At 39.1% G+C, this 26534-nt stretch overlaps 1 protein-coding gene across 1 annotated transcript; it reads right to left on the bottom strand.

Moving 5' to 3' along the window:
• Positions 1–1650: 1650 nt before the first annotated feature.
• Positions 1651–14488, bottom strand: LOC139209237 (scavenger receptor cysteine-rich type 1 protein M130). Its single transcript, XM_070838876.1, has 19 exons — positions 14428–14488; positions 12647–12952; positions 12367–12468; positions 11119–11325; positions 10862–11038; positions 10337–10491; positions 9561–9708; positions 9089–9397; positions 8220–8543; positions 7691–7978; positions 6709–7008; positions 5891–6175; positions 5453–5716; positions 4774–4952; positions 4542–4650; positions 4257–4400; positions 3581–3676; positions 2831–3008; positions 1651–2778 (listed from the first exon to the last, which is right to left on the bottom strand). Exons 1-19 carry the CDS (start codon positions 14486–14488, stop codon positions 2541–2543), a joined length of 3870 nt encoding a protein of 1289 aa, XP_070694977.1. The 3' UTR covers positions 1651–2540.
• Positions 14489–26534: the final 12046 nt, after the last annotated feature.

Here is a 26534-nt window from a genome sequence, read left to right as displayed (position 1 = left end):
CTGTCCGTTAGCTCCATAAAAAGGCAGCGTGAGGCGGCCGAAGACACTTTCATCAACACTGATCTGTGTTTAAACAAATTATGACCATGAGAGTCGCATTCAGCGGAGGAGACGGATCAGAGAGCCCCACATGAATACTTGAAGTATGTGGTTGGTGAAAGGTGTGTGAGAATGGTCTTGTTTCCCCCGTGGTCTTGTGGGGGCCTCCTCCTGTATATTACTACCAAAGTTATTCTATTACAATACCTGTGGAGAACATAAATGCCTGCATCAAATGTCATGGCCTTGCAGCAAATAGTTGTTGAGACATTTCCCTCTAAAAGTCCGTGAAAGTTCTGTATCAGCATCAGTCTGACTGCAGCTAAAAACAACGATATCCTCTGGAATAGGGTTCATGAAACATAATTTGAATTTGAGCAAAACACGAGTGAGATCTTGTAACGGCTGGTGGAAAGACGGTGGTTAGAGGATCCCTGCTCACCGCTGCCTTGTTGTCAACAGAGATCATTTCTGTTGGCAACCTAGAGCATTTCTTGTTAGACTCGTCTAAGCAAACACAGACAATCAACACTTATGCCCTTGCGAGTTCCCCCTGGTCATGCCAGGCCCCACCGGGTGCTGCTGTGGAGAAGTGGCACCTGAGACTGAATGAAAACTTTACCTCTTTCACTTCCAGATCACTATGTCTCCGCTGAATCTATTTCAGCCTCAGCGGCAGCGCAGACTTAATCCTACATCATGATCCCTCAGCGAGGCCTATGAGAGCGAGGCTGGGTGTGATGTTTACATATCATACAAGGGCTGCTGCTTACAAATTAGTCCCATTGGGTGTATCGCTGGCTCTGTGATCTCAGTGGCCCTTGGCTAACTCCTGACTAAATATGTGAGGCTCTAGCAGATCTGTCAATCTCTGGAAAGCAGCATCCGTATGTCTGTCAGTCCCTTACAGATGGCCTTACTCATGTTAACATTTGTAGCGAGCAGCTGCTCCGTGTACACGTCTCAACCACTAGGAGCCAAATGTGTAAGTGATTAGAGAGAATGTTAAAATGCATGGAGATGAAACTGTATTCAAGATGTTTAGAGCAGAGCCGGAGTATTTGGAGCCCTGCTCGGCTTTGTGTGGGAAACACTGAACAAAATCACTATCAACTTAATCAAAAATTAAAAATTCAAATAAAAGAATAAAAGCATGTTTAAAGCCACGTGTCACCCTACAGACGACGTCTTGTGCAGAAAACGGCTTGTTGTGCTGTGTATCAAACTATACATGTTAGATACGACATACAGTTTGATACTCAACATCTGAGCCATTTCCAAAATCTGGGAGTCTGACAGGCATAAAGTGGAGCGTTAAACTTAGAAGTGGTAACACAGAGCATCCACAAGGTCTCGGTGAAAAATGTAATGTTGTTTTTGGTCAAGACTGTCATTAACACAAGGCTAACAAATGCTGAATATATCCATTTAAAATGTGCCCTCAATGGAGCAGTGCTATTCATTGGGAGGGGATACAGCTGGCGCTATGATGCACAGATTGAATACAAAATAGTAACTTCTAAGAATAAAAAATATGGGTAAATATATAAATATACAGTATAACACATCATGAAAAAGATCATATAAGAAAACATGTTTTTGTCCTTTTATTTTTTAACCACTTCAGTAAATGTAAGTACTTTACTTGCCAGTTTGACAGCACCTACATTGTTGTCAAAATATTCATGTTTTATAGAATATGTTTAAAGGAACAGGCTAGTTTAGATGAGAAGATCTGCACAAGTCACTAAATATGAAGCTAGAGCCACAAGTTAGCTTAGCTTAGCTTAGCACAAAGAGTGGAATCTGTTGGAAACAGCTAGCATGGCAGATAGCATCTTCAAATTTTGATAATCAACATGTATTTCTGTTTTTTTTTTTTTTGTACATATTAAACAAACGAAATATAATGTGAATGAGCTTTAGCACACTTCTGGGTGGCTCTGGTTGACATTGGGCAGTCACAGACCGTATGCTAAACTATGCTAAGCTAACCTCCTGACTTGACAGTGCTATTGATCTAACAATATACTGTACAAGGTAACCATGCAGGCATGTTATTCAGTTTGCTGTATAAACTGTGTTGCAGAAACAGCTTGTTTCAACACTGTTTTTACACCTTATGCATCAGACATAAAGGTGATGTATATAGGAGGACGGCAATTGACAGACAACAAACATACAAAAATGATCTCTAATAAAAATTTTGCAGGAATCCAAGCTGATTTTTTTTTTAAAGCAAAAGTACGTTGAATTAAAACTAAAACATTTATCACTGCAAAAAAATTTTGAGCACATTTCATAAAAGCCATAAACTCAACAACATCAGATTATCAGATTATGTTTTCTGTGTATACAGGACTGTGGTGGTTTATCTAATTTGAAATGATCAATATTTCAGTTTTTCCATTTTTGTCAGATTAAAAGGGAGCTGGGGTTTTGGGATGATCCACTTTTTCCATATTGGATTTGATTTCAGTGGGTTTAGACCCAGCTGTGGCTCACCCATCATGGCCCGGCACCAAATAATCCTCCTCCCCCTGCATCACTCCTAGAGGCGCTGCTGCGACACTTTCAGTTGGGGTCTGCAGGCTGCCGTGGACCTCGGCTTTAGTCTGAGTGGCTTCAGGACTGACTTCAATGTCGTCATAATTCTCCAGCGGATCGTCCACCTCATAGGTCACCCCATCTGTTAGGAGACAAGAATGGTTGCATGTTAAAATTTGCTGAGTGTGATTGCTGACGATGTGAGAATTTGGTAATTAAGAGTGAAAAAGATGCAGCTTAAAACGTTCCTTCTCTTTGATCAAGGACACCCTCCTGGATGTAGCTGCCTCCTGAGGCACCAGCATCAGAGGCTTGAGAGGTCAGGGGGTGAGACTCCGCCGCTTCGTCGATATCGTCGTACGGGAGCGAGGAAGTGCTGTGTGCATCGTTCTCAGTGGTGAATTCGGCATTTGATCTGAATCCTGCATGAACAACAGCAACACTTTGAACAAATGCTTTCACACTTTCCTGCAGTTCAAACCAAGATGTCCATTCTGAAAACATGAGAGCATCTAAATAAACTCATATTTTCACCATATCGCACGTCTGTGCTTGTTCTTACTTTGAAAATCACTAAGAGAACACATAACCAAGCTAAGAGGTAAAAAGCAGAATATTTAGGTTGAAATAAATTATATAGATTACAACACACTGGACTATAGAAGTGAACTATATACATAATAAAGCATATAATGTTATATGCAATGTACATGTATATGAAAAATACGTGTGTTATAGACTGATAATCCAGTAAAATCGAAATAGAAGTAAAAGATGCCATAACTAACAGTATATATAATATAAAAGCATATAGTAATAATGTAGTATTAACATATAGTGATATAAATATTTGACATTTCACCAACTATACTGCTAATCCTGTAGTGAGGATACACCCGAGGACACGGTGCAGCCTGTGATTAGGAATCGCTCCTTCTATGAATTGTGACTGAAATAAAATAAATGAATGAAAAAACATTGTGTTGAGACTCACTGCCACGTCTTAAGTTCTCCATTTCATTTGCTTTGCTCGTCACATCCTCGTAGTCGCCACTTTCGAACTCGCCCTCTGCCCTTGAGAACATTCTTGCTGCATCAGAAGAGCATCAATCAGACATTTACTGGCTGATTTACTTTGATTTTTTTTTTTACTTTTTTTAATACCAAGGACCCCGAAACTGATGCACATCATGCTGATATTTGATAAGATGTAGTCTCAGGGAAAACCCATTATTATACATTCTCTCAGTCAGCCTTCTGGTCTTCTTCTTCTTCCTCTGGTCAGTGAAAAAATAGTGAGATTACAATATGCTCTGTTTTCTGGGGACCCCCTGTAACTCTGACTAGTTTAGGACTTTTCAAGATTGAAAGGTTTTAATTCTGCACTTCCATCTGCTTTCATGTAAGCACTGGTGGGCAGAAGAGATGCTGTCCTATTTTCTAAGTTTCCAAGAGAAGAAATATAAATGCAGAAAAAAAGAAAAAACCCAACAAGGACGCCATCATTTCAAATGATCTTATTTAGGAGTCAGAATTGTGGCAGCGTGCAGAAAGACTGTCCTCTTGTGGCAGAAAGCCTCCAGTACACAGTTTGAATCACACTAACAAACTATCAGCATTTAAGTGTAACTGAAGCAAAAACAACTAGCAAACTAGAATAATATACTCACATGAGGCATTTATGTGCTTCTTGGCCTTTTTGACAACGTTCACTCGTACCAACACGACGATCACTATCACCAGAACCAGAAGAGATCCTACTCCCGCGATAATGGCCACTATGGGTGGTGGGTCTGGGCCCCTCCCCACATACCCTGAAATTAAACACAGTCGAGAGCGGGGCTGCTACTTGATTCATGTATTAATTCAGTGCCACGTTCGCGTTCATGTTAAATAAATCCAAATGAACAGAATACTAAAAGCTGACTCGTGAGGGAAGGATGATTTCCGCTCACCGTTACAGTAGATCTCAGCCGGTTTGACATTTTGACAAGACTTTAGGGAAACACAGTGCTTGATGTCCATGTGATTTGTGGAGCAACTGAGTTGCATATCCAAGCTGACCTTGAAATTTAAAAATAGATTAGGCTGACAGAACATAGTGAAGCAGAAAAAGATCTCGGTTAAATTATACAGACGTCACAAGCAACAAACCAACAAACAAAAAAGTGGAATTCAAAGATTTACCCTTTCCTTGTAGGTTCCTTTTACGTTGCTGATGTAATCACCACAATTGAGCTCTCGACACAGCTTTTGTTTAAATTCACGACCAAACTCTGTCAAAGGGCACACTTTTTTCCAATTGTTTTCATATCTGATTTGAATCTGGCCTCCACATTTTTCTGTCGTGTTGAGCTCAACACTTGCTGTAAAAAGAAAAAACAAATGAGTTGCAGTCTTAAACAAACTAGATGTATCGTGTCAGTTTGTGAGTTTTGGAGGTGCTGGCAGGCCTTTTTCTTGCTCCCTGTCTTTATGCTTTAAGTCCAGCCCGGCCTAGTGAGCATTATATTTTTTCTTTTACACTTTTCGAATGGCTTCACTATTTCACAGCTATCTGCAAAAGTTCCTAAACGTAATTGTAATTCTCAGGGGAATTCCTGAAAATGTTATTTCAACTTTAAGAAAATTTAATCCAACACAGTATCACATTTATATTCTGATAAAATATATATATTTTTTTATCAAGGATTACTGGCTAAAAGCAGATACCAATAAATAAACTGTGCTACTACTGAACATGTTAAAGGTCCCGTCACACTCGGGGGAGGACAAAGTGGGAGGGCCTTAAAAATCTGATCTAGACGCATTTTGATATTAATGATATTTCTTCAGTTGACACATGCATACATACTTAATTACTTACCAACACAGGTAACAGACACTACGTCTTTACACTTTTGCTGGTACCTATTGCACTGGCTGAGTTTGTAATGGTGACTGTCACAGCTGAAACGGAACAACTTGTCTTCCTTAACTGATGTCCTCCTGTAGGCAATAGCGTTGCTGCAATTCTGTTCTTGGCAAACCAAGTCTGAATAGATCTTGTTCCAATTGCTGCCGCACACACTGATGTTATTTAGCTTCACTTCACCGCTACATTTCTTTGAAAGGGTGGCCTTGGCATCATCTAGGAAGGAAAGCAGTAAAATAACAAGCTCAAATATTGACGTCAATACTTCAATGATCGGTAAAAATGAGTGTGAAGTAAACTCTTGATGTCATGCATCATTTTCAAGAAGTTTCTAATGCAGCTTCAATGATTATTTGATTACTTTTCGATTCCACTGAAATTAAGTTTTACCTCGACATTCAATGTAAAGCTGCTTCTTTGAAGGCGAAGTCGACTTCTCACAGTCCCAGATATTCCTTACATTACCATCACCTGCACAGCTAAAGCTTGTGTTCGCGACAGAAGAATTTAATGTGATTGTCTTATTTGAAATTAAACTGCCACACTGCAGTTGCTTGCAAAGCAACTCCCCGTGAGCTTCGTTCCAGCCTTCAGATGACACAGCGCTTCTTTTTCCTTTAGAGCGAACACACACTTCTCCATGACAGGCATTTGACAACTCCAACTTCCTCCATCCTAAGATAAGAAGCGGAGGACAGGTGAGAAGAGACTCAGGAAATACATAGCTCACAAACGTGATGTGAGTAGTGAGAATTCGCTTATTCTGTGATCCACCAATTAAAAAACGCCTCTTGTGCAGGTTTGTCACGTCCAAAGATTAGCTTCTATTTCAGCTGTTGGGCAAATAAAATAACCTTGCTGAGAGTTAGATAAGATGATGGATTCCAGTCTCATGTCTGTATGTTAAAGGTGAAGCTACAGCCTTCAGCTGGTTAGCTTAGCTTAACTAAAAGAGCAAAAGTTAATGGCTGGCTAAAAAAAATTGTACAGCACCCATAAAACCTCAACTTGTCGTTTATACACTGAGGTTTTTATATGAATTAAGCAAACATTTAAGCAAATGCTTTGTTGTTAAACTACATATTGTGTCATAATTTCACCTTTCTGTTCAAAACATCACGCTCAAACGAGGTAGAGTGGTCACAGTCTACTGGGTTAGTGAGGACATTTTGAAAGTGATCAATGTGAGAGAACATCATCACACGTACCGGAGCACTTGATGCCACCAAGACTGCATCTAGCCTGGGCAGAACTGATGCTACATTCTCCTAATGACTTTTTGCCATTTTTAGGACACTGTACTTTTGAAATGAAAGGCCCCGCTGGTGTCGTTCCGAAATAGTCGACCACTTCTTCGACCTGGCCACACTCCAGCTTCTCACAGATGGCATTTGTTGTGTAATCGTCAAGAGCATCTTTGCACACAGGGAGCCAACTGTCTTCGTAGGACAGCTCCACATTTCCACAACATTTGTCTCTAAGAGAAGTGAATTTGGCCTTGACGCTACCTGCAATGAAACGATTAAAGGCACAGAGTTAGAGCCTTGTGCTATTTATCCATCCATTATCTATACCGCTTAGCCGTCAGGGTCGCAGGGGAGCTGGAGCCAATCCCAGCTGAATTCGGACGGGAGGCAGGGTACAACCTGGACTGGAGAGAAACAGCCACTCACGCTAACACCTGTGGGCAATTTAGAGTCACCAATTAACCTGCATGTCTTTGGATTGTGGGAGGAAGCTGGAGTACCCGGAGAGAACCCACGCAAGCACGGGGAGAAGATGCAAGCTCCACACAGAAAGACCCCAGGTTCAAAGCTGGATTCAAACCTGGAACCTTCTTTGTGCAAAGATAAAACTGATTTTAACAAACTACTGAGTTATGACCATTTATATAAGAATAAATGATCTCCTTTATGTTTGTTGTCTTTTTTCCAAAATGAAGGGAAATTTGTTTGGGGGAAATTATTTGGCCTATACTAACTCTCAGCTGCCTACCCAGCAAACTGATAAACTGAAAGATAAAACTGAATATCTACTTGGAAAAGCTAATAGCGGCAGAATCAGACATTTTGAGGTGCTACGAATCCACGAGACATTTAAGCCGACCAAAAGGACGAACAAAACAGTGTCATTATGAACAACTTCTAGACATTATTTGACTATATGAGTATTTTTTTAAAAATCCGTTACCTGAGCAAACAACAACGGCTGGGCTTCCGGTATGAGAGGTCTCGTTGCCACCATATTTGACCACGTTGCACTGGTCCAGTTTTTTAGTCTGCTTTGTGCTGTGCAAACTCTTCAAGATCAAATCACTTTGTTGAGTCTGCTGCATGGGAAGTAGGACTTTAGTCCCACAGTCCAGTTCTTCACACAGCTTCAGTGAATTTTGTTCTGTCCATGTGTCTTTGCTCACACCTCCACACTTCCCTCCCACACAAACGTTGACAGTCCCCCAACACTCATTGGTCAGGTTCACTGTGATTTTATCTGTTGTGGCAACCAAAAAGCAAATAGCAAAATCTATGAGGACGCTGTCCACAGACTTGCATCAGTAGATTATTTCGCAACTACAGCATTTCTTAGACAGAAACGATATCTTCAGAGTTTCAGCAAACATGAAGCAATGCATTATCTCTCCAAAGTGCAGCACATGACAACCAGTGATAGTCTAAATGAATGACATGACAATAATGTTTTCAGTTAAATTCTTTTCAGCACTGCCTGGGATTACCTGAGCATGTAACAGTGGCAATAGTCCTATTGTGGTCAGAGGGCTTTGTTGTTTTCGTACAGTCAAACAGAGACTTGGCGTTGGAAAAGCAATTGTAAGATTCATCCCAAACAGCTGTTGTCGTATCAATGCTGGAATTGGAGACAGTGTCAAAGGAGTCGGCTTTCCCACACTCCATCTGTTGACACACTGCGTCTGCAGACTTTTGGTTCCACGTCTCGATAGACCCGGAGAGCCAGTAGGTTTTGTCGCCCTGCTCTATCCCCACCTTGCCAGAACAAGCATTTTCCAGAAATACCACCTTGTGCTCTGACAGTGACAAAAAAAAGGAAAGATGTGTGAAAGATGAGTAACTTGCCACATTGCATGCTACAAGATCAAGACAAGATGAAGCCCCCACACAAACTTCATTAGGGTTAGCAAGTATAGAATATGCTCAAATACAGTACATTGAGGTGAGGGTTTCAAAACATTTTCATCTGGCTTCTTTTAAATGGATGTTTTTTTCAAAGACAAGCATATTTTGATGATGCAGTTTAGTCTCAGAGGATTTACTGAGCAGATGGATGGGACTGTGCATCGAAAACAAATAAAAATCAAAGATGACGACTTTGTCCACTGAAAAACTGATTGAAACCATTGAAAGATTTCACATAAGACGATGTTTGTTTGCCCGATACACAGTAGAAAAGCTGTTAATGGCCTTTTCTTTACACTTTCTGGTTGGACCCTTTAAATAGAAATGTGACGGACATACATGCTCTTTGCTACTAATGGCTGTGGAACTGGAGACTGAGAGTCAGGCACAACAAGAGAAGGTGAAAAACAGACAAAGAGAAAAAAGAAGAACTCACCCTCACAGATTATCCCCACTGCCTCCTTCTCTCGTGGTGGGTTTGTGTTCTTGGTAGGAGCCATCGTACACTCAGATATGTTTTTGGCGCTTGATAAGCATGTTACAGTCTTAGGCAGGAAATCACCTGAACCCTGGCTGAATTTTTCCAAAATTCTCCAACTGCCACAGTTGTGTTGTTTGCAGACAGTATTTGACGTGGCTTCTCTCCATTCTTTTTTATCCACTCTTTGCCATCGGCCCTCATAATGGATCTCCACTTTCCCAGCACATTTTCCCAGGCCGTCCACCAACCTCGAGTTCACGCTACCTGTGTCATGAACAAACAGGCTCTTACTGCATACATTTTGGCAGAACTACACCTAATTATAAATATTGACAATGATTAACATATACTTCCTATTGAAAGTTATAAGTGAGAAATCCACAGTCTTGGAAGACACAATCAGTATGTGATGGCCGCTGTGCCTCACCTGAGCAGACTACGTAGGCTTTGGAAGAACATTTGAAAGGTTTGTTGTCACGCTTGGCCCTGCAGTACCACAGCGAGGACTCGCTGCCTGAGCACTTCACATTATCCAGTATCCCTTCAGTTGCAGGCTTCCTTTCTGCGCTGATAATCTGAGAGAAAGCATTTGTGATCATGTGGATATCACGCCAATCACTAGTGCCTGACAGAAAACTTTGATTGGCTTAACCCTTAGAAAACGCACTGCTGATCGAGATAAAAGACTTAAAAGGAAGAGTTTTACATTTTGCTTAAATGACATTTACCTTTTTTTGGGTCAAGAACTAGATGAGAGGATGGATACAGTTAGACTCAGGAGATGTTTAGCTTAGCTTAGCATTAGGAGGGGACAGATGAAACAGCTGCACGGCTCTGCCTAAAGGTGTTTGTTTCGAGCCTTTACTGATCTCCTCGTCTCAATCTCAGCAAGACGGTACATTTCCTAAAATGTCAGACTATTTCTTTAAATGCTAAACCGAGACAGATTAAGAAAAAAAAAACACATTCTTCCTCTTACATAGGAAAAGTTGAATTAATAATAATCTAATATGCCATAAAACACATCCTTGCTCAGTTCAGTGGTCAAAGTTTTTGTTGCTACTGGTAAGAACAGTAGTTTGTGTGGCTAACGTTTGCTAATGCTAGCAAGCTTTGAGTAAATATCTCTGTCTGACTGGCAATACAGAGTCAGTTTGCCGTCTTCGTGGTGGCGGTACCGAGACTTGATGCTGACAAACTCACTGTTCCACAGCCTAGCTCTAGGCAGACCACCTCGGCTTCCTTAGTGGTCCACTTGGAGGCACACACGGGATGGCTCGCGCCATTCACTGTGATATAAACTGAACCATAGCACTTGCTCTCCTTCCCGTTGTCCATCAGAACTACACTGACATTGTCTGTGGGAAATAGAAATAGAGGAAAGTGTTCATGATTTAGATTTGTGCTAACATATACGGTGCATGACATACAGAACATGATGGAAAAGATGATGCTTGTGGGAAAGTTGCTAGTTGAATATACACTGTTGCCAATAAAGTTGGAATCAAATGTTTTTTACCTCTTCTCATGAAATGATGATGACAATGTGATTTATTCTTGATAAATAAAGTGTATATCTTCTCAACTTTATTGATCAAACTCTTCCAAACATATCACAGTGAAACTTAAACCACAATGAACCTTTACAAACTGTGTATTCAGGCTTTAACTAAATTGGGGGTATTGAACGACTTTATGGGCAGCAGTGTATATTACTAGTTGAATTACCTGTGCATTTCAGGTTTGTGCCATCCTCACTGTAACTGACGTTGGTACCACAGTTCATTTGCTGGCATAACGTAGCAGGACTGGATGTTCTGTCTGCGACAGGAGTCTGCTTTTCATCTTCCAGCAGCCCAGAACAGACGTTTGACGTGTTTCCCCTGAGTTGCAGCCTATTGTGACCTGTTAATTAAATATTGTCTTAGTCAACTGATGTGTTGCAGCACCTGAGTGGACTTAGTCTGTGTGTGTGTGTGTGTTACCTTTGCATATGACAGAAGCAGGACTTTTGCAGGACTGTGATCCCGGCGGAGTTGCACACTGCCACAGATTAGTTACACTTCCAATGTCCGAACACTGGATCATCATCTTTTTTGGGTTGGAATTCCAGGCCTTCCATTCCCCTTTAACAATCTCCTTGTGCGCACCGCACCCGAGGCTCTGGCACAAAAGACGAGCTTCCTTTGGTTCTTAAAGAGAGAGAGGAATCATGCATACTGTGTTCAACAGTCATCATCGTGGTACTAAAAGATGAACGCACAATACTGATGCCGTGGTATTATAAAGACTGGAAGGAACAAAAAATCCATTTAAACAGCAAAGCTGCTTTGGGCTTTAATACATAGAAGCTGATGGGATGTTGCCTGAAAACATAAGGGCTCATGAGCAAGTATCGTAGTTTTTTGTGATTTATCGTATTATATTCATGTTTGCTCCACTGCTATTGGTGGAAAGTAACTAAGTACAGTTTTTCAAGTCCTGTACTCAAGTGTTTCAACTTTATTGTACTTTATACTTCAAGTCCATTACATTTTAAATATAACCTACAATTTAATCTGTTTTGACATGTCAAGTTAGGCCTCCTTGTAACATTTCAGATGAGTTATTTCTGTAGCAGCACACAACTCGACTCACAGCTTACAAAAAGAATATATTTTTGAGGAGGAACATGTTTTTTTCCCCCTTCTTTCCCCTCCCATGAACCACCTCAAAACCCTTAAATTTATCCTATGATCCTTTTGAGGGCCTACATATATATATATATATATATACAAAAAAATAGTGCCAATTCATAATAAATGTTATCTCATGACGCTTTCCATAAAGAGCAGATCGACACCAAACCAAACTCTTTAATTAAGAGAGAGACCGAATGATTCAAGAACTCAAAATGAAGGATTCAAGAATCCCCACATGAGCAGCGTCAGGTATTATATTAGGCAACAGTGGCAGGAAGAACTCAGGAAGTGGCAGGAAGGCAGCTTTTTCTGTTGGGGTCCGTAAAGTAAAGTAATTAGAAGTCCCTCACATCAACGGAAAATATAACTAACAATGATACATCAGTATTAACAATATAGAATATGTGATCATTAGTATTGGAGTATTTCTACAATCTTGTCAATCTTCCACCACTGAGTAATATTCCTCTCAAAGGTGTCCCACTGATTTCTCCTTTGAACCCGCACACAGCTAGTATGTAGACAGACTGTACGGATGATGCTAACTCTTACCAAAGTTCTCAGCACAAAAGTAACCTGAGAACGTTTGTCCATCTGTGGAATACTGGACCGCTCCCGCACATTTATGTCCATGCAGGCGTATTTTGACTGTGTCTAGGAGAGCAGAAAAAAGCCGTAGCAGTAAATCAAAAGTAAAATGAATAGCCAAAGTTATCATTATCATCGTGTGCTTTTCTATATGTTGGATTATTCTCGGCTCTTTTGCAGCACACATATCTCACATTTCAACAAATGCTCAAGAAATGTACAAAAACTAAAAATTCAGCCTTACTTGAACATTTAATCTTTTTCACGGTCTCCCGTCGGGCCTTGCTGATGTTCCAACCAGGAGACTGACATTCCCACAGATGATTTTCCGTTCCATTGCACTTTATTTCATTGAGCCACACATGGCTACCAATGGGCCGTAGGATATCTGTTGAAGTGTCATGCTTCCCACAGTGGGTGCTTTTGCAAATCACATCTTCGTTTTCTGTGCTCCAGAAATGATCTCCAACGTAGCCCAAGACGTTGTTACGATAGATTTCGACATGGCCTTCACACGGGTTTTCTTCATTCCTTAGAATCAGCTTGTTGTCTTGTTACAGGGAAGGAGGTTTATACAAGTGTGAAAATACAGAATATGGGCATATGTTTCCCTTTTGTAGTCTTCATTCATCTATTTGTTGTGAATTTTGAGGATGTGGTCAATGTTTTTTACAAAATGTAGTTTTAACTATTTTTGATAATATATATATATATATGAGTTTTTTCACGAACAAAAAAAATAAATATATATATATATTTATTATTTATTTATTTTTGGTCTTGAAAAAACTCTTTACTTTACACAAATTAAAGAAATGTTGAAACCTTATTTTACTAATTCATAATAAGAAATATTTTTTAAAATTATATACGTTATGTATGTGTCGTTTGCTGCTAATTATAAGAATAAAAGGTAAAGGAAATATGATAACCTAAATACTCTACATATTCTTTTCTTCTGCTCCCCCATATTCTTAAAAGTGTGCTTATTAGTAGAGTCAAGAATTAGGGCCTGGTAAAATAAAGCAAAAAAACAAACTAATAAATAAATACAAATAATTAAAGCAATAAAAATAAAGCAAAAAATGTTACCAATGTTGATGCTTTTTGGATTTCTGGTATTTTGTGTTCAGTTTTAATATTTTTCAAACTCTTCTTTGTCTTTTTTTGTTTTATTAAAAGCCATTTTGCAAAGTAATGACATTTTGCACAGCGGCCAGATCCAGTGCTGAACCTGATGGTGGCGCTGCTGTGACGTCTCTAAAAATCCCCTGTATGTCCTGCAGCTTTGAAAACTTTCACTAAAATATGTGAGAATAATCTTTCATTGTAAGATTACTTTAGAATGTATTCAAATGTCACAAAATTATTTACATATCATAATTTACATATATATAATTACTTAACATATCAAGTCGTTTTTAAAGAATTTGACATGTTTTTTTAAAAGACTACCCAAACACTTATACACAATAATCTTAATTGATTTGTCAGACTGTGTTATGACTTTTGGTAATTTTTCCTATTCATCTATTGATTTGTTTTTGTGAAAAATGGACATTTGTCACCAAAACATCAAGAATCTTTTCCAAAACATCAAGAAATTTCACAACAACTACAAAATATTTGTGATGAATTTGATGATGTTTTTTTCTGCTAAAACCTTCTGATGACTATTTTCCCTTCACACCTAAACTGCGAGTTAATAAAGTCACCTGGAGGTCACTAAGCTGCTGTATCTTTACTCAGGAGCTTTTACCTCCAGGAAATGACAAAAAAAAAAAAAATTCATTTTTAGATTCAGAGAGAGATTCCCTGCAGCGCCTGCATGTGCTTACTTTCCAAAAATAGCTACTTACTATACTCAAATATAGTTTACAGAAATAATACACAGTTTTTTTTTAAGAAAAACTATATCTGAAAAAAAAGAAACACAAAAAGCAACTCAGAACTTAAATCATGAGAATCACAGCTCAGTTTCAACAGGTCACACTGTCACATCTGGAGAGAAGAGGTGTAACTTGCCTTTGGAGATCAGTGGCTCAGTGTGAGCTATGTAGAGGAGGAGCAGGAGGACCCACATCATCACCACAGCTCTGACGCTCTGAGTAGAGAGTGAGGCGCATGAATCGTGAGCTCTGCTTTATATTGACAAGGAGTTGCCCATCAAACCAAACATGGGTACGAGCTGCTAGCTGCTAGCTGCTGCTGCTGCTAGTCAGACTCACAGTTATTGTCTCACAAGGACAGAAAACTGACAGAGAAGCTCACTTACATGGAGGATCTAGGGCGGGAAAATTAATATAAAATATTATTTATAAGATAAATTGTCAATGATTAATGGTCATTAATTAGACATAATTTACATCATTTTATACCAGAGTGGACTCATGAATAAATCAATGGTTATACAACAAAACAAATCATTTATGTCAAGTGAAGACGTGAACATTGAAATTCACTGTGATCATGAACAAACATGTGGTGCAAGAGGGAAGTTTGTTTGGCGCTATAGATTTCGTGAGATTGTTAAACTGATGACAAAGTTGATAAAACTTGCAACACGCATATTCAAGTTTTACAACTGATATGATCTTATGTCCGCGCTTAATCTTTCTCTTCCAGTAAAGACGGCACTGAAAAGTTTTTAACATTTGCATATTATTATTTGTGATGCAGAATTTTAATAATGGAGATTTGAATTAACGCCCGTTACGTAAATCATAAATTGATTTATATCCTCCTGATATTATATCTGCAACCCTGTCCCCTAATAATTACATTTGTCTTTGACCAGTTGTTTTCCTAATTACATTTTGCAGACAAACATACAGTACCGCTGCCTGAATGAACAAATTAACAGACAACGTTTCTTTGAGTGATTCAAACACCACATTTTTCTTCATCATTAACTCTTAATTAAAGAGTCTTTGTGTGTTGAATTAGCATCATATTAATAAAGTAGCAAAGTGGTGAGGAGGTGGCCGGGATAGTTCACATCCACACGGGTTTGTTGCTAAGTTCATGCAGCAAAAGCTCATGATTTCTGACGTGAACTACAGAAATAAATGAAATAGGTTGTCAGTGAACATTTCACTGATTTGGTCAGAGCCAATATTTCTGTGTACAGTACGTTAATTAACAACATGTCTTCATGATGTCACATCATCACATTTCCATCAAAACACATTTGCAGTTGCAAATTAGTTGTATATAAACAGTCTGGTTTAAATGCATCCAATTTTTTTGCTAAAGTGCATCTGAGTAAAATGTCTTTTGTTATTTACAATTAATAGCAATAGTTGATCATTATAAATAGTTGATTTCAATTTTTTTTGAAACACAGAATTACAACTGATCAACAGTCATGTTGTAAAATTAACATCAGAATCCCAAACAATGCAAAAAAGTAATTGTATGAACGTCCCAAAACTAAAAAATACCATATTCCATGTTTAAGAGAATTAAATTAATTCAAACATTAATAGCCCTCTCTTAATTTTGAGTTGTCTAAAAAGGTATGCCAACGTCGTGCTGGAGACTTCTCAGAGAATCCGTTTTAAATAAAGTTCCTTTTAATATCGTTTTAAGCATCAACCTCTTCCTGTAATTCGTCTGAGAACTTGACACTGAATACGTCTCTCAATACAAAGTATTCACGTTAAGGAGCAACACGCGTGGTCGTCATCAAGGGAGCCAAATGTCAAGTCACATCAGAGAAATGTCAGGCTATTAATATGCTTAGACACGAAAGATTACCCTCCTGAAAAAGAAGAAGAAAGAAGTACCATCCTGCTGCTATCTATCGTCAAAAAGCAGAGGAAGAAAAGATGTTTTAGATGATAACATGACAGTAATTATATTAAAGGGTGGTATAATTTACTTTGACGTTCCTACAGGTAGAGACACACATGCTAAAGTATAAAGCCTCAAAAGAAACAGATATTAATGTATAGATATACTGATATTTTCCACTAAATAACCCAGATGTGGCTGAAAAACGGCATGTTTACGGACGCAAAACTTAAAATTCAACCTAGAAATAACAAAACACAGATCAAAACCCCCACCTCTGCCTCGATACACTCACAGACACACAGTCAAAAGAAATTAAAAAAAAAAGGTCACAGTAGTAAATTTATAAACGTGTGTCTTGCGGTGGGTGGCTGTAAAAGGAAACGTCCATCCTGGCTTTCAGTCTGGGGGTGTCCAGTGAAAACCTGAGTAAGATTTTATTTCTATTAAAAATGAAGACACAAAGAGCCTCACAGGATAGAGATATACACAAAGAAACACCCCACACGTGCAGAGGGATAAATGACAGCTCCATCACAGGGAAGCCAAGTCAGCAGAAAGGAGTTTTGAGAAGTTTTTTTGACACCGTTCAACAGCCTCAGCTGCTCTGGGACGGGGAGAGAGGAGGGAATTAATAAGAGACCTTGATGAGAAGGTCGAAGTGGCCCAGAGGCGGAGTAAAGATGCCATGCAGGGCCTTTTATGAGATAAGAACTGTCCTGTAGTGTCTTCAGGGCTTTTACGATGAAGGGATGTGAGGATTGGTGTGATGTGTGGTTTTGGTCACCAGTCTGGCTGCAGGTGGGACGGGGCTCCTTCACCGAGACAGGAGGAAAAACATTTAGAGAGCCACACAAGGGGAGGGGGGAGAAGGAGAGGGAGTCCAGTCTGATATAACCAGTGAAGCGAAATTAAATCTTATCTAGTAGCAAGCAAGGGTGTAGAACACTGATCTCCTCTAAATCTTAACAGGAAACCAAACCTTTGAGCCACTGCTTCACACACTGAAGGGGAGGCTGATTACAATTCTCTCAAAATAACTTCATGCACAGAAATTGTAACACTGGTTTCTGATCAAGCTATTTGAAACTAAAAGAAGGATCCCCAGAGGTGGAGAGTAACTAAGTGCATTTATCTATTCATTACATTTACTACTGTAGAAGCTAAGGATATAATCTATAGCAACATTTCTTTTATTAGAAATGCATTTAATTATCATTTCCTCATGAGAAAATACCTCGACAACATTTTTGGCCATGAAACAAACTCCCTGAATGAAAAAGCACTGGCAGCCTCTTGTGCGTGGGGTCAGATTTGACATGTGCACGCTGCCAGGATGTGGACTGTGGTCACAGGTGCAAACTGAAACGCAAAAAAGAGCAGCACAGGGGCCGTGGCTTTGTGGCTTCAGACTTGCCAGGGCTGTGTCACACCAGTACGTGAAGATTAACCACACTTTGCTACAACATGCGAAACACAAGCGGGACAAACTGCTAAATCCCCCCCTCAAGCAGCTCGTCTCCAAACGCCAGCGACGGGGTTTTTTTGGGTTTTTTTTAATTGGAAAACTTGTGACCAGAAGTTTTGTGAGAGTCACGTGGGAGGACGGACAACTTGCACTCGAAGCTTTTTGAAGCTCTTTATTTTGAGGTGTGCTTTTAACAGTGTATCCAGTCACTCTAGTGGTAATACTGTAAGAGGCCCACATTGAAAATGAGTGTTATCAGCACAATATCCTTTATAAAAAGTACTCAATGGCGAAACATGACCGCTGTGAGTGTCAGATCCCATCTTTAGATTATTATTAGTCATTCTGTAAGTAGTGTTTACCTGCTGCTGTTTGTTGCTGTCAAGTAAAAATGTTTCATAGTTTAATTCATGAATTAATTCGTTTCATTCATCTCCTGTTTGCATTCATAAGGCTGATACAGTGGTACCGTCACTGTCACCTGTATGTTCTTCTTCAGGTCTCTCTCTGGCTTCCCCCCCGCCGTCCAAACACATGCAGCTTAGATTAAATGGTCACGTTAAATTGCCGATAGATGTGAGTGTTTGTCTGTATGTGTCAGACCTGTGATTGACTGGTAGCCAGTGTCAGCTGGGATAGACAGTGGACGGGTAGATTTACAGGCAGCGTATCAACATTTAATACATCTAACACACATTTGGTTTTAAGCAGACAAAAGTGTTTACTCATGTATTTATGTGATGTGTGACAACATAGTGAAACACAGATGTAGTAAGATAGCTAGAATATAGTTCTAATTGTTCATTAACACTTTACGTTCTGAACTTCCCTGTATAGAACTATGTTGTAAACCACTTATGTGCTTTAAAAGCTAAATAAACAGGTCTGAAGTAAAGGGAGTGAAGGAGCAAACAGCAAGGTGTTATGAAGTTACGCTCATCTCTGTTAGGAGACTTTTTTTCCCCCCCAAAGGTGAGATAACAGGTCCTCCTTTCAAATGATTTAAAAAACATATTTAGCTTTGGTTTGATTTTATGTTCGTCACTTCTGAATATCCTCATTCATTTTCTAAAACCAATCAACGTCCTATAAATACTCTGCATCCTATAAATCACAGGTAAGGGCAATTTAAGATCTATTGAAATAAACATATACTCAGTTAACACTGGAGACATTCTTGAGATTGATGTAAAAACATGTAATATGTATATATATATTAAAAACAAAGAAATAATTGTAATAAACTAATATGACATGTTACTAATGATATTTTATAGAGTTTATGTTTGTATATATTGTCTAATAAATAATAAATGTATAATAAAAATCCGGTTCTGCTTAAATCATTTACGCTTCCTGCTGAATTTGTTTTTTGACAGTGACTTATTATTTTGTGGCTGCTCAAGTTATTCTACTTTATATACAAAACCAAGACGAGGATGTACACTAACTAAATACAAATGTATGCTGTGAAAGATGCGCTCCATTGCTTTCATTGTGCCCCCTTTTTTCATTCCTCAGGCCCAATAATTAGACACAGCCCACATCTTCATCATCTGTTACCTGAGAGCAAATTCCTGTAAGTAAACAAATGTTTCTGACGGCAGCTGGTTATTGTTAAAATATCCTTGAATAAGAAGTATATTATTAGTAATGTGTAGGAGATGTGTGAAGACATGAATGTTACGGCAGAACATTCTGACGTGTGCACCGGAGCTCCGACCACACGTTTTACATTTATCAGCGGGCCGATCAGAGATGAAGTGTAACTGACTCCACCGCCGGTTTGTGAGCGGAGCTGCTGCAGCAGAAACAAAACCACAAACCTCTGGGTAGCATTTATTTGAAACCAAATCTTCCATCTACGCAGGAAACCGTGATCTCACACTGCTTCTGCCTCAGATGTATTCTCAAGAAACATGAAAGTATCGACTCCTAACTGTGTTTATTAGAGTTTATTTGAAGAGAAAATAGCTGCACGCGCGCACACACTGGGTCTTTCATGTATCTATAATGTCTTCTGACGCAAATCCATGAATTTCATTATTATCCATGTTCATCGAACTGAATTAAAGGTGAAAGGGTATCCGCAACAGCAGCCATCGCTGTGCTCCGGGTCTCACAGTGAGCCTACAAGCGATCCCACAATGTGTGCACACTCTCTGATGTCCCCACAGGACCGGCTGACATTTAATTCTGGCCACAGCCAAGTGCAGCAACACAACACGCCTCCATGGAAATGTAGTGCACAAGCCAAGAGAGCACTTTTTTAGAATTTCTCCCTGGCAGTTTATCTGCTCCCAACAGAGCGAAAACAAGAGCCGGTCGTGACTGATGTTGCTCATTCATGTCATAATTTTCTCCTTCAAAAACGAATGAAATTGCCGTGTTTTCATCGTGTTGCCAACAGAGATGATTTGCCAGCTGGATAACTGAGCAGACAGAAATGACTGAAAAGCTACATTTAGTCTTTAAGTGGTAATTACCGCATCATGTTTAATATATATGTGTGTGTGTGTGTGTGTGTGTGTGTGTGTGTAAAGGCTGATTCTACTAACGCTGCCAATAACTAATAATGTGAGATTAAATTAAGTCTGGGTTTCTGACAACAAATCGCATGAAAAAAACAAAAAACCATCAGCGAATGGATCCCACTAATGAGAACTGTCATCTAAAAACTATTACCCTCACACACACACACACACACACACAGCTGCCCCGAATACTCACTAGAAAACTAAATCTGTAAAATAGCCCCCAACACTGCAACACTTCTTCCTGTTTGAGCAGCAGTGAGCCGTTTTTAAAGGCTCATGTCAGACAGACGGACAAGCATGTTCTTGGTTTTGGACTTTTCACGAGATTTATTGACAATTCTCATCTTAATGTCCAAACAGAAAAGTGTGATTAGGTTTGGAAATCCTCAGCAGGAATAATGGAAGTTAAAACCGACACTAATAGAAATCATGTAAAAGTGTGTTAGCACAGTCTCTCACCACTGAAGAGCTGAAATTCTCTCACACAAAACTGAAATAACTCATCAGGTTAATAATTAAAGAAAATTCCTACATAATTAATGATTATTAGTAATGTTTTTTAAATTATTTTTTAGTTTAGAAACTACAAACTACACCGTTGCCCATGAAGTTGGAATAAAATGGGTTTTTTTACCTCTTCTCATGAAATGATTGTGACAATGTAAATGCAAACTGAATATTCTGGCTTTAACTAAATTGGGGGTATTGAACAATTATTCCAACTTTATGGGCAGCAGTGTATTTACAGCACTTCCTGTTAAGTCAGAAAAGAAGACGTAGAGCCAAACTTGCTATATTATCCATGTGTGTCTTGGCTTGTGTGTGTATATTAAATGTCTGCGTGCGTCCCTCCCCCAGAACAGAGACCATCAAATGAAGACGTGGTGACAATTTTTGAGCCGTATTCAGTTACAGCATTCACAAATAGGTACATCTATCTATCTATCTATCTATCTATCTATCTATCTATCTATCTATCTATCTATCTATCTATCTATCTATCTGTGCTGCAGCCTGATAATTAGCAGAAAGGTTGGTGTGTAACATCAAAAAGGACAAAGGGAGGACACATTACAACCCCTGGCAAAAATTATGGAATCACCAGTCTCGGAGGATGTTCGTTCAGTTGTTTCATTTTGTAGAAAAAAAGCAGATCAAAGACATGACACAAAACTAAAGTCATTTCAAATGGCAACTTTCTGGCTTTAAGAAACACTAAAAGAAATCAAGAAAAAAAGATGTGGTAGTCAGTAACAGTTACTTTTTTAGACCAAGCAGAAGGAAAAAATTATGGAATCACTCAATTCTGAGGAAAAAATTATGGAATCACCCTGTAAATTTCCATTCCCAAAACTAATATCTGCATCAGATTAGATCTGCTCATTAGTCTGTAGTTAAACAGGAGTGATCACACCTTGGAGAGCTGTTGCACCAAGTGGACTGACATGAATCATGGCTCCAACACAAGAGATGCCAATTGAAACAAAGGAGAGGATTATCAAACTTCTTAAAGAAGGTAAATCATCACGCAATGTTGCAAAAGATGTTGGTTGTTCACAGTCAGCTGTGTCTAAAATCTGGACCAAGTACAAACAACATGGGAAGGTTGTTAAAGGCAAGCATACTGGTAGACCAAGGAAGACATCAAAGCGTCAAGACAGAAAACTCAAAGCAATATGTCTTGAAAACAGAAAATGCACAGCAAAACAAATGAGGAACAAATGGGAGGAAACTGGAGTCAACGTCTGGGACCAAACTGTAAGAAACCGCCTCAAGGAAATGGGATTTACATACAGGAAAGCTAAACGAAAGCCATCATTAACACCTAAACAGAAAAAAACAAGGTTACAATGGGCTAAGGAAAAGCAATCGTGGCCTGTGGATGACTGGATGAAAGTCATGCATTGGGCAAGGTGATGATGCTGGAACGTTTGTTTGGTGCCGTTCCAATGAGATTTATGAAGACGACTGCCTGAAGAAAACATGCAAATTTCCACAGTCATTGATGATATGGGGCTGCATGTCAGGTAAAGGCACTGGGGAGATGGCTGTCATTACATCTTCAATAAATGCACAAGTTTACGTTGACATTTTGGACACTTTTCTTATCCCATCAATTGAAAGGGCGTTTGGGGATGATGAAATCTTTTTTCAGGATGATGATGCATCTTGCCATAGAGCAAAAACTGTGAAAGCATTCCTTGAAGAAACACACATAAGGTCAATGTCATGGCCTGGAAATAGTCCAGATCTCAATCCAATTGAAAATCTGTGGTGGAAGTTGAAGAAAATGGTCCATGACAAGGCTCCAACCTGCAAAGCTGATCTGGCAAAAGCAATCAGAGAAAGTTGGAGCCAGATTGATGAAGAATACTGTTTGTCACTCATTAAGTCCATGCCTCTGAGACTGCGAGCTGTTATAAAAGCCAGAGGTGGTGCAACAAAGTACTAGTGGTGTGTTGAAGTGTTCTTTTGTTGGTTTTTTTTTTCATGATTCCATAATTTTTTCCTCAGAATTGAGTGATTCCATAATTTTTTCCTTCTGCTTGGTCTAAAAAAGTAACTGTTACTGACTACCACATCTTTTTTTCTTGATTTCTTTTAGTGTTTCTTAAAGCCAGAAAGTTGCCATTTGAAATGACTTTAGTTTTGTGTCATGTCTGTGATCTGCTTTTTTTCTACAAAATTAAACAACTGAACGAACATCCTCCGAGACTGGTGATTCCATAATTTATGCCAGGGGTTGTATAATTAGATGATTATTACTATGGGACCAAACCATGTCAGTAAATTGGGCACACACACAAAAAAAATAAATAAATCTATCAATTTATGACCAATATCTATATTATATATGTCTATCAAAGCCTTACATTTTCTTTTTAGTTTATTTACTTGAAAAAAAAAAGTGATTAACTATTTTTACTTGTTTATGGCACTTGAGGGTCCTGGTTTTGTGGCTGCTGTGCTTCAATAGAATGACGCTCCAACTCTAAAGGCTCAGCAGGAGGGGAGGTGACAACCACCAAATCTCTCTTCATGTTTAAAATGAATTATCATCATTACGATGATGAGATTACTAATATATTATTCGAGTCATTCACAACATTAGCAGCTACAGACGAGTCCCAAACCATTTTTTATGTGTGCAGTGTTTGCCAGAAACTGAGGGAGGGATTATCCACCATTATCTACTATATATTTGTTTTTAATGAGGAAATTAAATTCCATTTACACTTCTCTGCACATGAGAAATGACCATATTGAAATGAAGCAAACTAAAAATGTGGTTTATTTTAATGTCCTGTGTGTTTCCTGAATATCAACAACGTGGTTATTGTGTTTTCTTATTACAGACTTGTACACAGTAACTCTGATAATATCACAGGTATCTTCTTTCATGGCACTTTCTATATAAAAAGGAATTTCAATGCAACACACATTAGTATATCATTACCTGCTAGCCTGCACACGTCCCTAATCACAGTTTATTACTGATAGCTGGCATATAACAACAATATTTGTCCACGTAAATTAGATCAACTGTTCTAATCCTGTCATTTATTAAACAAATGTGTGTCTCTCATTTTTGTTTTTCTTTTTCATGCATTTTTCATGATTCCTGTTTGCATGCGGATGAAGCATCATCATCAGTGGGAGCTAATCGAGATGCTTAAAAACAATAAGACGAGGCAATTTCATTTTTGTGCCACATTTCATTTCAGCTGAACAAACTGTGAGTGTGCTTCACTTTGAAATGCATCAGCAAACATTTACCCGAATCTACATCCACCCCACCGGCACAATACACACACACACACACACACACACACACACACACAGAGTAAGCTGAGAAAAGTTTCAGTTTAGTTTTGAATGTGGACACATCAGTGACTGATTTCGGGTCGCCGGGGCCTCGTCAGAACAGGACCAAAGTAACCAAAAGCACCGTCGCCTCACCTGCTGACCTGAGAGGAGTCAAGTCTGACATGTTTTAAGCACACAGACCATAATGCTTGCATTGGTGCCTAAACCTAACCAAGCTGAAAACTGATAAACTGATAAAATCTGAAATACGTGAGCAAACGATTAAATTACTGTAACATACTGTTGGTCACACATACAGGATGTGTAACCTCCCTAAACTTCTCCACACCCTCATTAATCCAACCAGGAATTCATCATTCTTTATACTGCAGCGGCCGCCTGTCGAACTGTTTGATTACTTTGTGTTATGGTTGAAAATCAGGATCAGAGGCAGAGGAAGATCTTTTGTGAATTTCATATTCAAAAAAAAAATAAAAAATTGGGACAAATCCAGATCCAGGTTCAACAAACTGACAGGAAACAAAAAGATCTGAGCTGGAAAGAAATAACAGAGGAAGTAAATGTCCTTAGACTGTTTGTTAAGGAAGCACAACTAAATCTGAGGGGGGAACAAAATCAGATCATGACAATCTGATTGGCGTGGGAACAGCTTCATAGTTCTGATGTAAGATGGAGGCTTGTTTCAAAACGCTGCACAAAAGAAGTCACCAGAGTTTCTCTTGGCTGTAACCTGCTCAGTTTGTCAGTTTTCAACGTGACATTGGTTTGTTTCTTCATTTTCTAAGTGTTTCTTGCAATTGTTACATATAAAAAAAAAGTGCTTTATGGCCTATAAGTCGAATTTTAAAGTTCAAGATTCTGGTTTTTGCCTTGTTTTCCCTTCATTTGTACTGACACTTGGAGAGGCAGAAGCTGGATGTTCAGGATTTAACTGCCTACATTTCAATTCTTTAGATACAGGTAGCAGAGAATGCTTTTGTAAAATGTTCACCGGTGGCACGCAGTCAAACACACACACACACACACACACACACACACACACTCTTTGACTTGTTGATGTTGAGCAGGGGGACTTTGCAAAAGCATACTTGCACCACTAGGTGGCAGAAACAGACAGTTCCTTAGAATTGTATCAACTCAACAGGAGAAGCACATCAATAATTTTTATTAAAAGGATTTTTGATTTAAAAAAAAATAATGAATTAAAGGCCACATTTATAAAAAAAAAGTCATTAATAAAACTCTTGTTTCTGCTTCATGTGGGAAGCAGAGTGACTCCTGCACTGTTTCAGTTTGTTACTGCACTTCATTTTCTTTCACCTGATGCCGTCCACTACTTTTAAAAAAAATCTTTTTCCTTCGCCATCTATTTGGTCAGCTTTGTCAACACAAAGAGTGACATCATGGAGGCCAGAGATAGCGGGAGTTGGTGAAATTCAAAGCCACCTCCTGATCGTTTCCATCACCTAATGGAGACGGAGTGGAGCGGGCAGAGGAGTGGAGGGCAGCCTGTGCTTGCTGATTCTATAAATGAACAGCCGCGCTCTGCAGGGCCTCTGTATTAGTCATATCCATGTTCCCAGCAGAAAAAAACAGCTTAAAACATACTGGGAGAACTGGGGGAGAGTGGTTTCTTTTCTCAACACCTGCATGTTTGATGATAATGTGGCCTGTATAGTCCACATGCGGTGCACACGTGGTCGGGGAGGGTATGAGCTGCTGCACTGCTCATGGCATCGTGCCTTAATGCTGCAGATCCTGTCTGATACCTTCTCTATTATCAAATTCGTAGACATGCATTATTTTTCGCTCTGCTTGCTCATGAGTCATGAGCTTAATGGTCCCACCCAGTGGAAAGTGTTCTTTTTCCACAGAATAGGAAGAGATGTCAGTTTACAGCACAAGTGCATGTGGAGCAAATAAAAAGGCTTTATGATATAATATAAGAAATGTTCACATGAATAAATTGGGTCATACATACATTTCCTACAATGATTGGTAAAATATTAAAGACATAAATTCCTAATTATCAAAATAACTGAATTTAATTGAGCATGATTTTATTTCATTATAGACATTTTTATTTCAAAACGCCCTCTCCCAAAATTTGGTTTTTATTTCATAATGATATTTTTCCTTTTGACACTTGTATTTATCTATCGATTCATTTATTCTTTCCTTATCTGAACTGCATATCCTCAGATGGTGGAAACGGAGCTGGAGCTAATTCCGGGTGACATGAGACAAGACACAGGGTACACAGTCAACCATTCACACTCACACTCACGCCTGTGGGCAAGTAAGAGTCACCAGTTCATCTCACCTGCATGTCTTTGGGCTGTGGGAGGAACCCATGACACCGAGCTACTCGTAAAGCTAGCAACCACTGCCACCTGATAACCCAGGTAGCTTCTATTAGCTTGGAACAACACTGGCAATAGTTATTCTGAATCAACCAATGAGATGCTGCAGCTGTAAATCATCTTGGTACACAGACACAGTAA

This window comes from Pempheris klunzingeri, chromosome 11, assembly GCF_042242105.1.
Source record: "Pempheris klunzingeri isolate RE-2024b chromosome 11, fPemKlu1.hap1, whole genome shotgun sequence".
In the NCBI taxonomy this organism is placed as follows: Eukaryota; Metazoa; Chordata; class Actinopteri; order Acropomatiformes; family Pempheridae; genus Pempheris; species Pempheris klunzingeri.
This window is presented reverse-complemented; position numbering and strand designations above follow the sequence as displayed.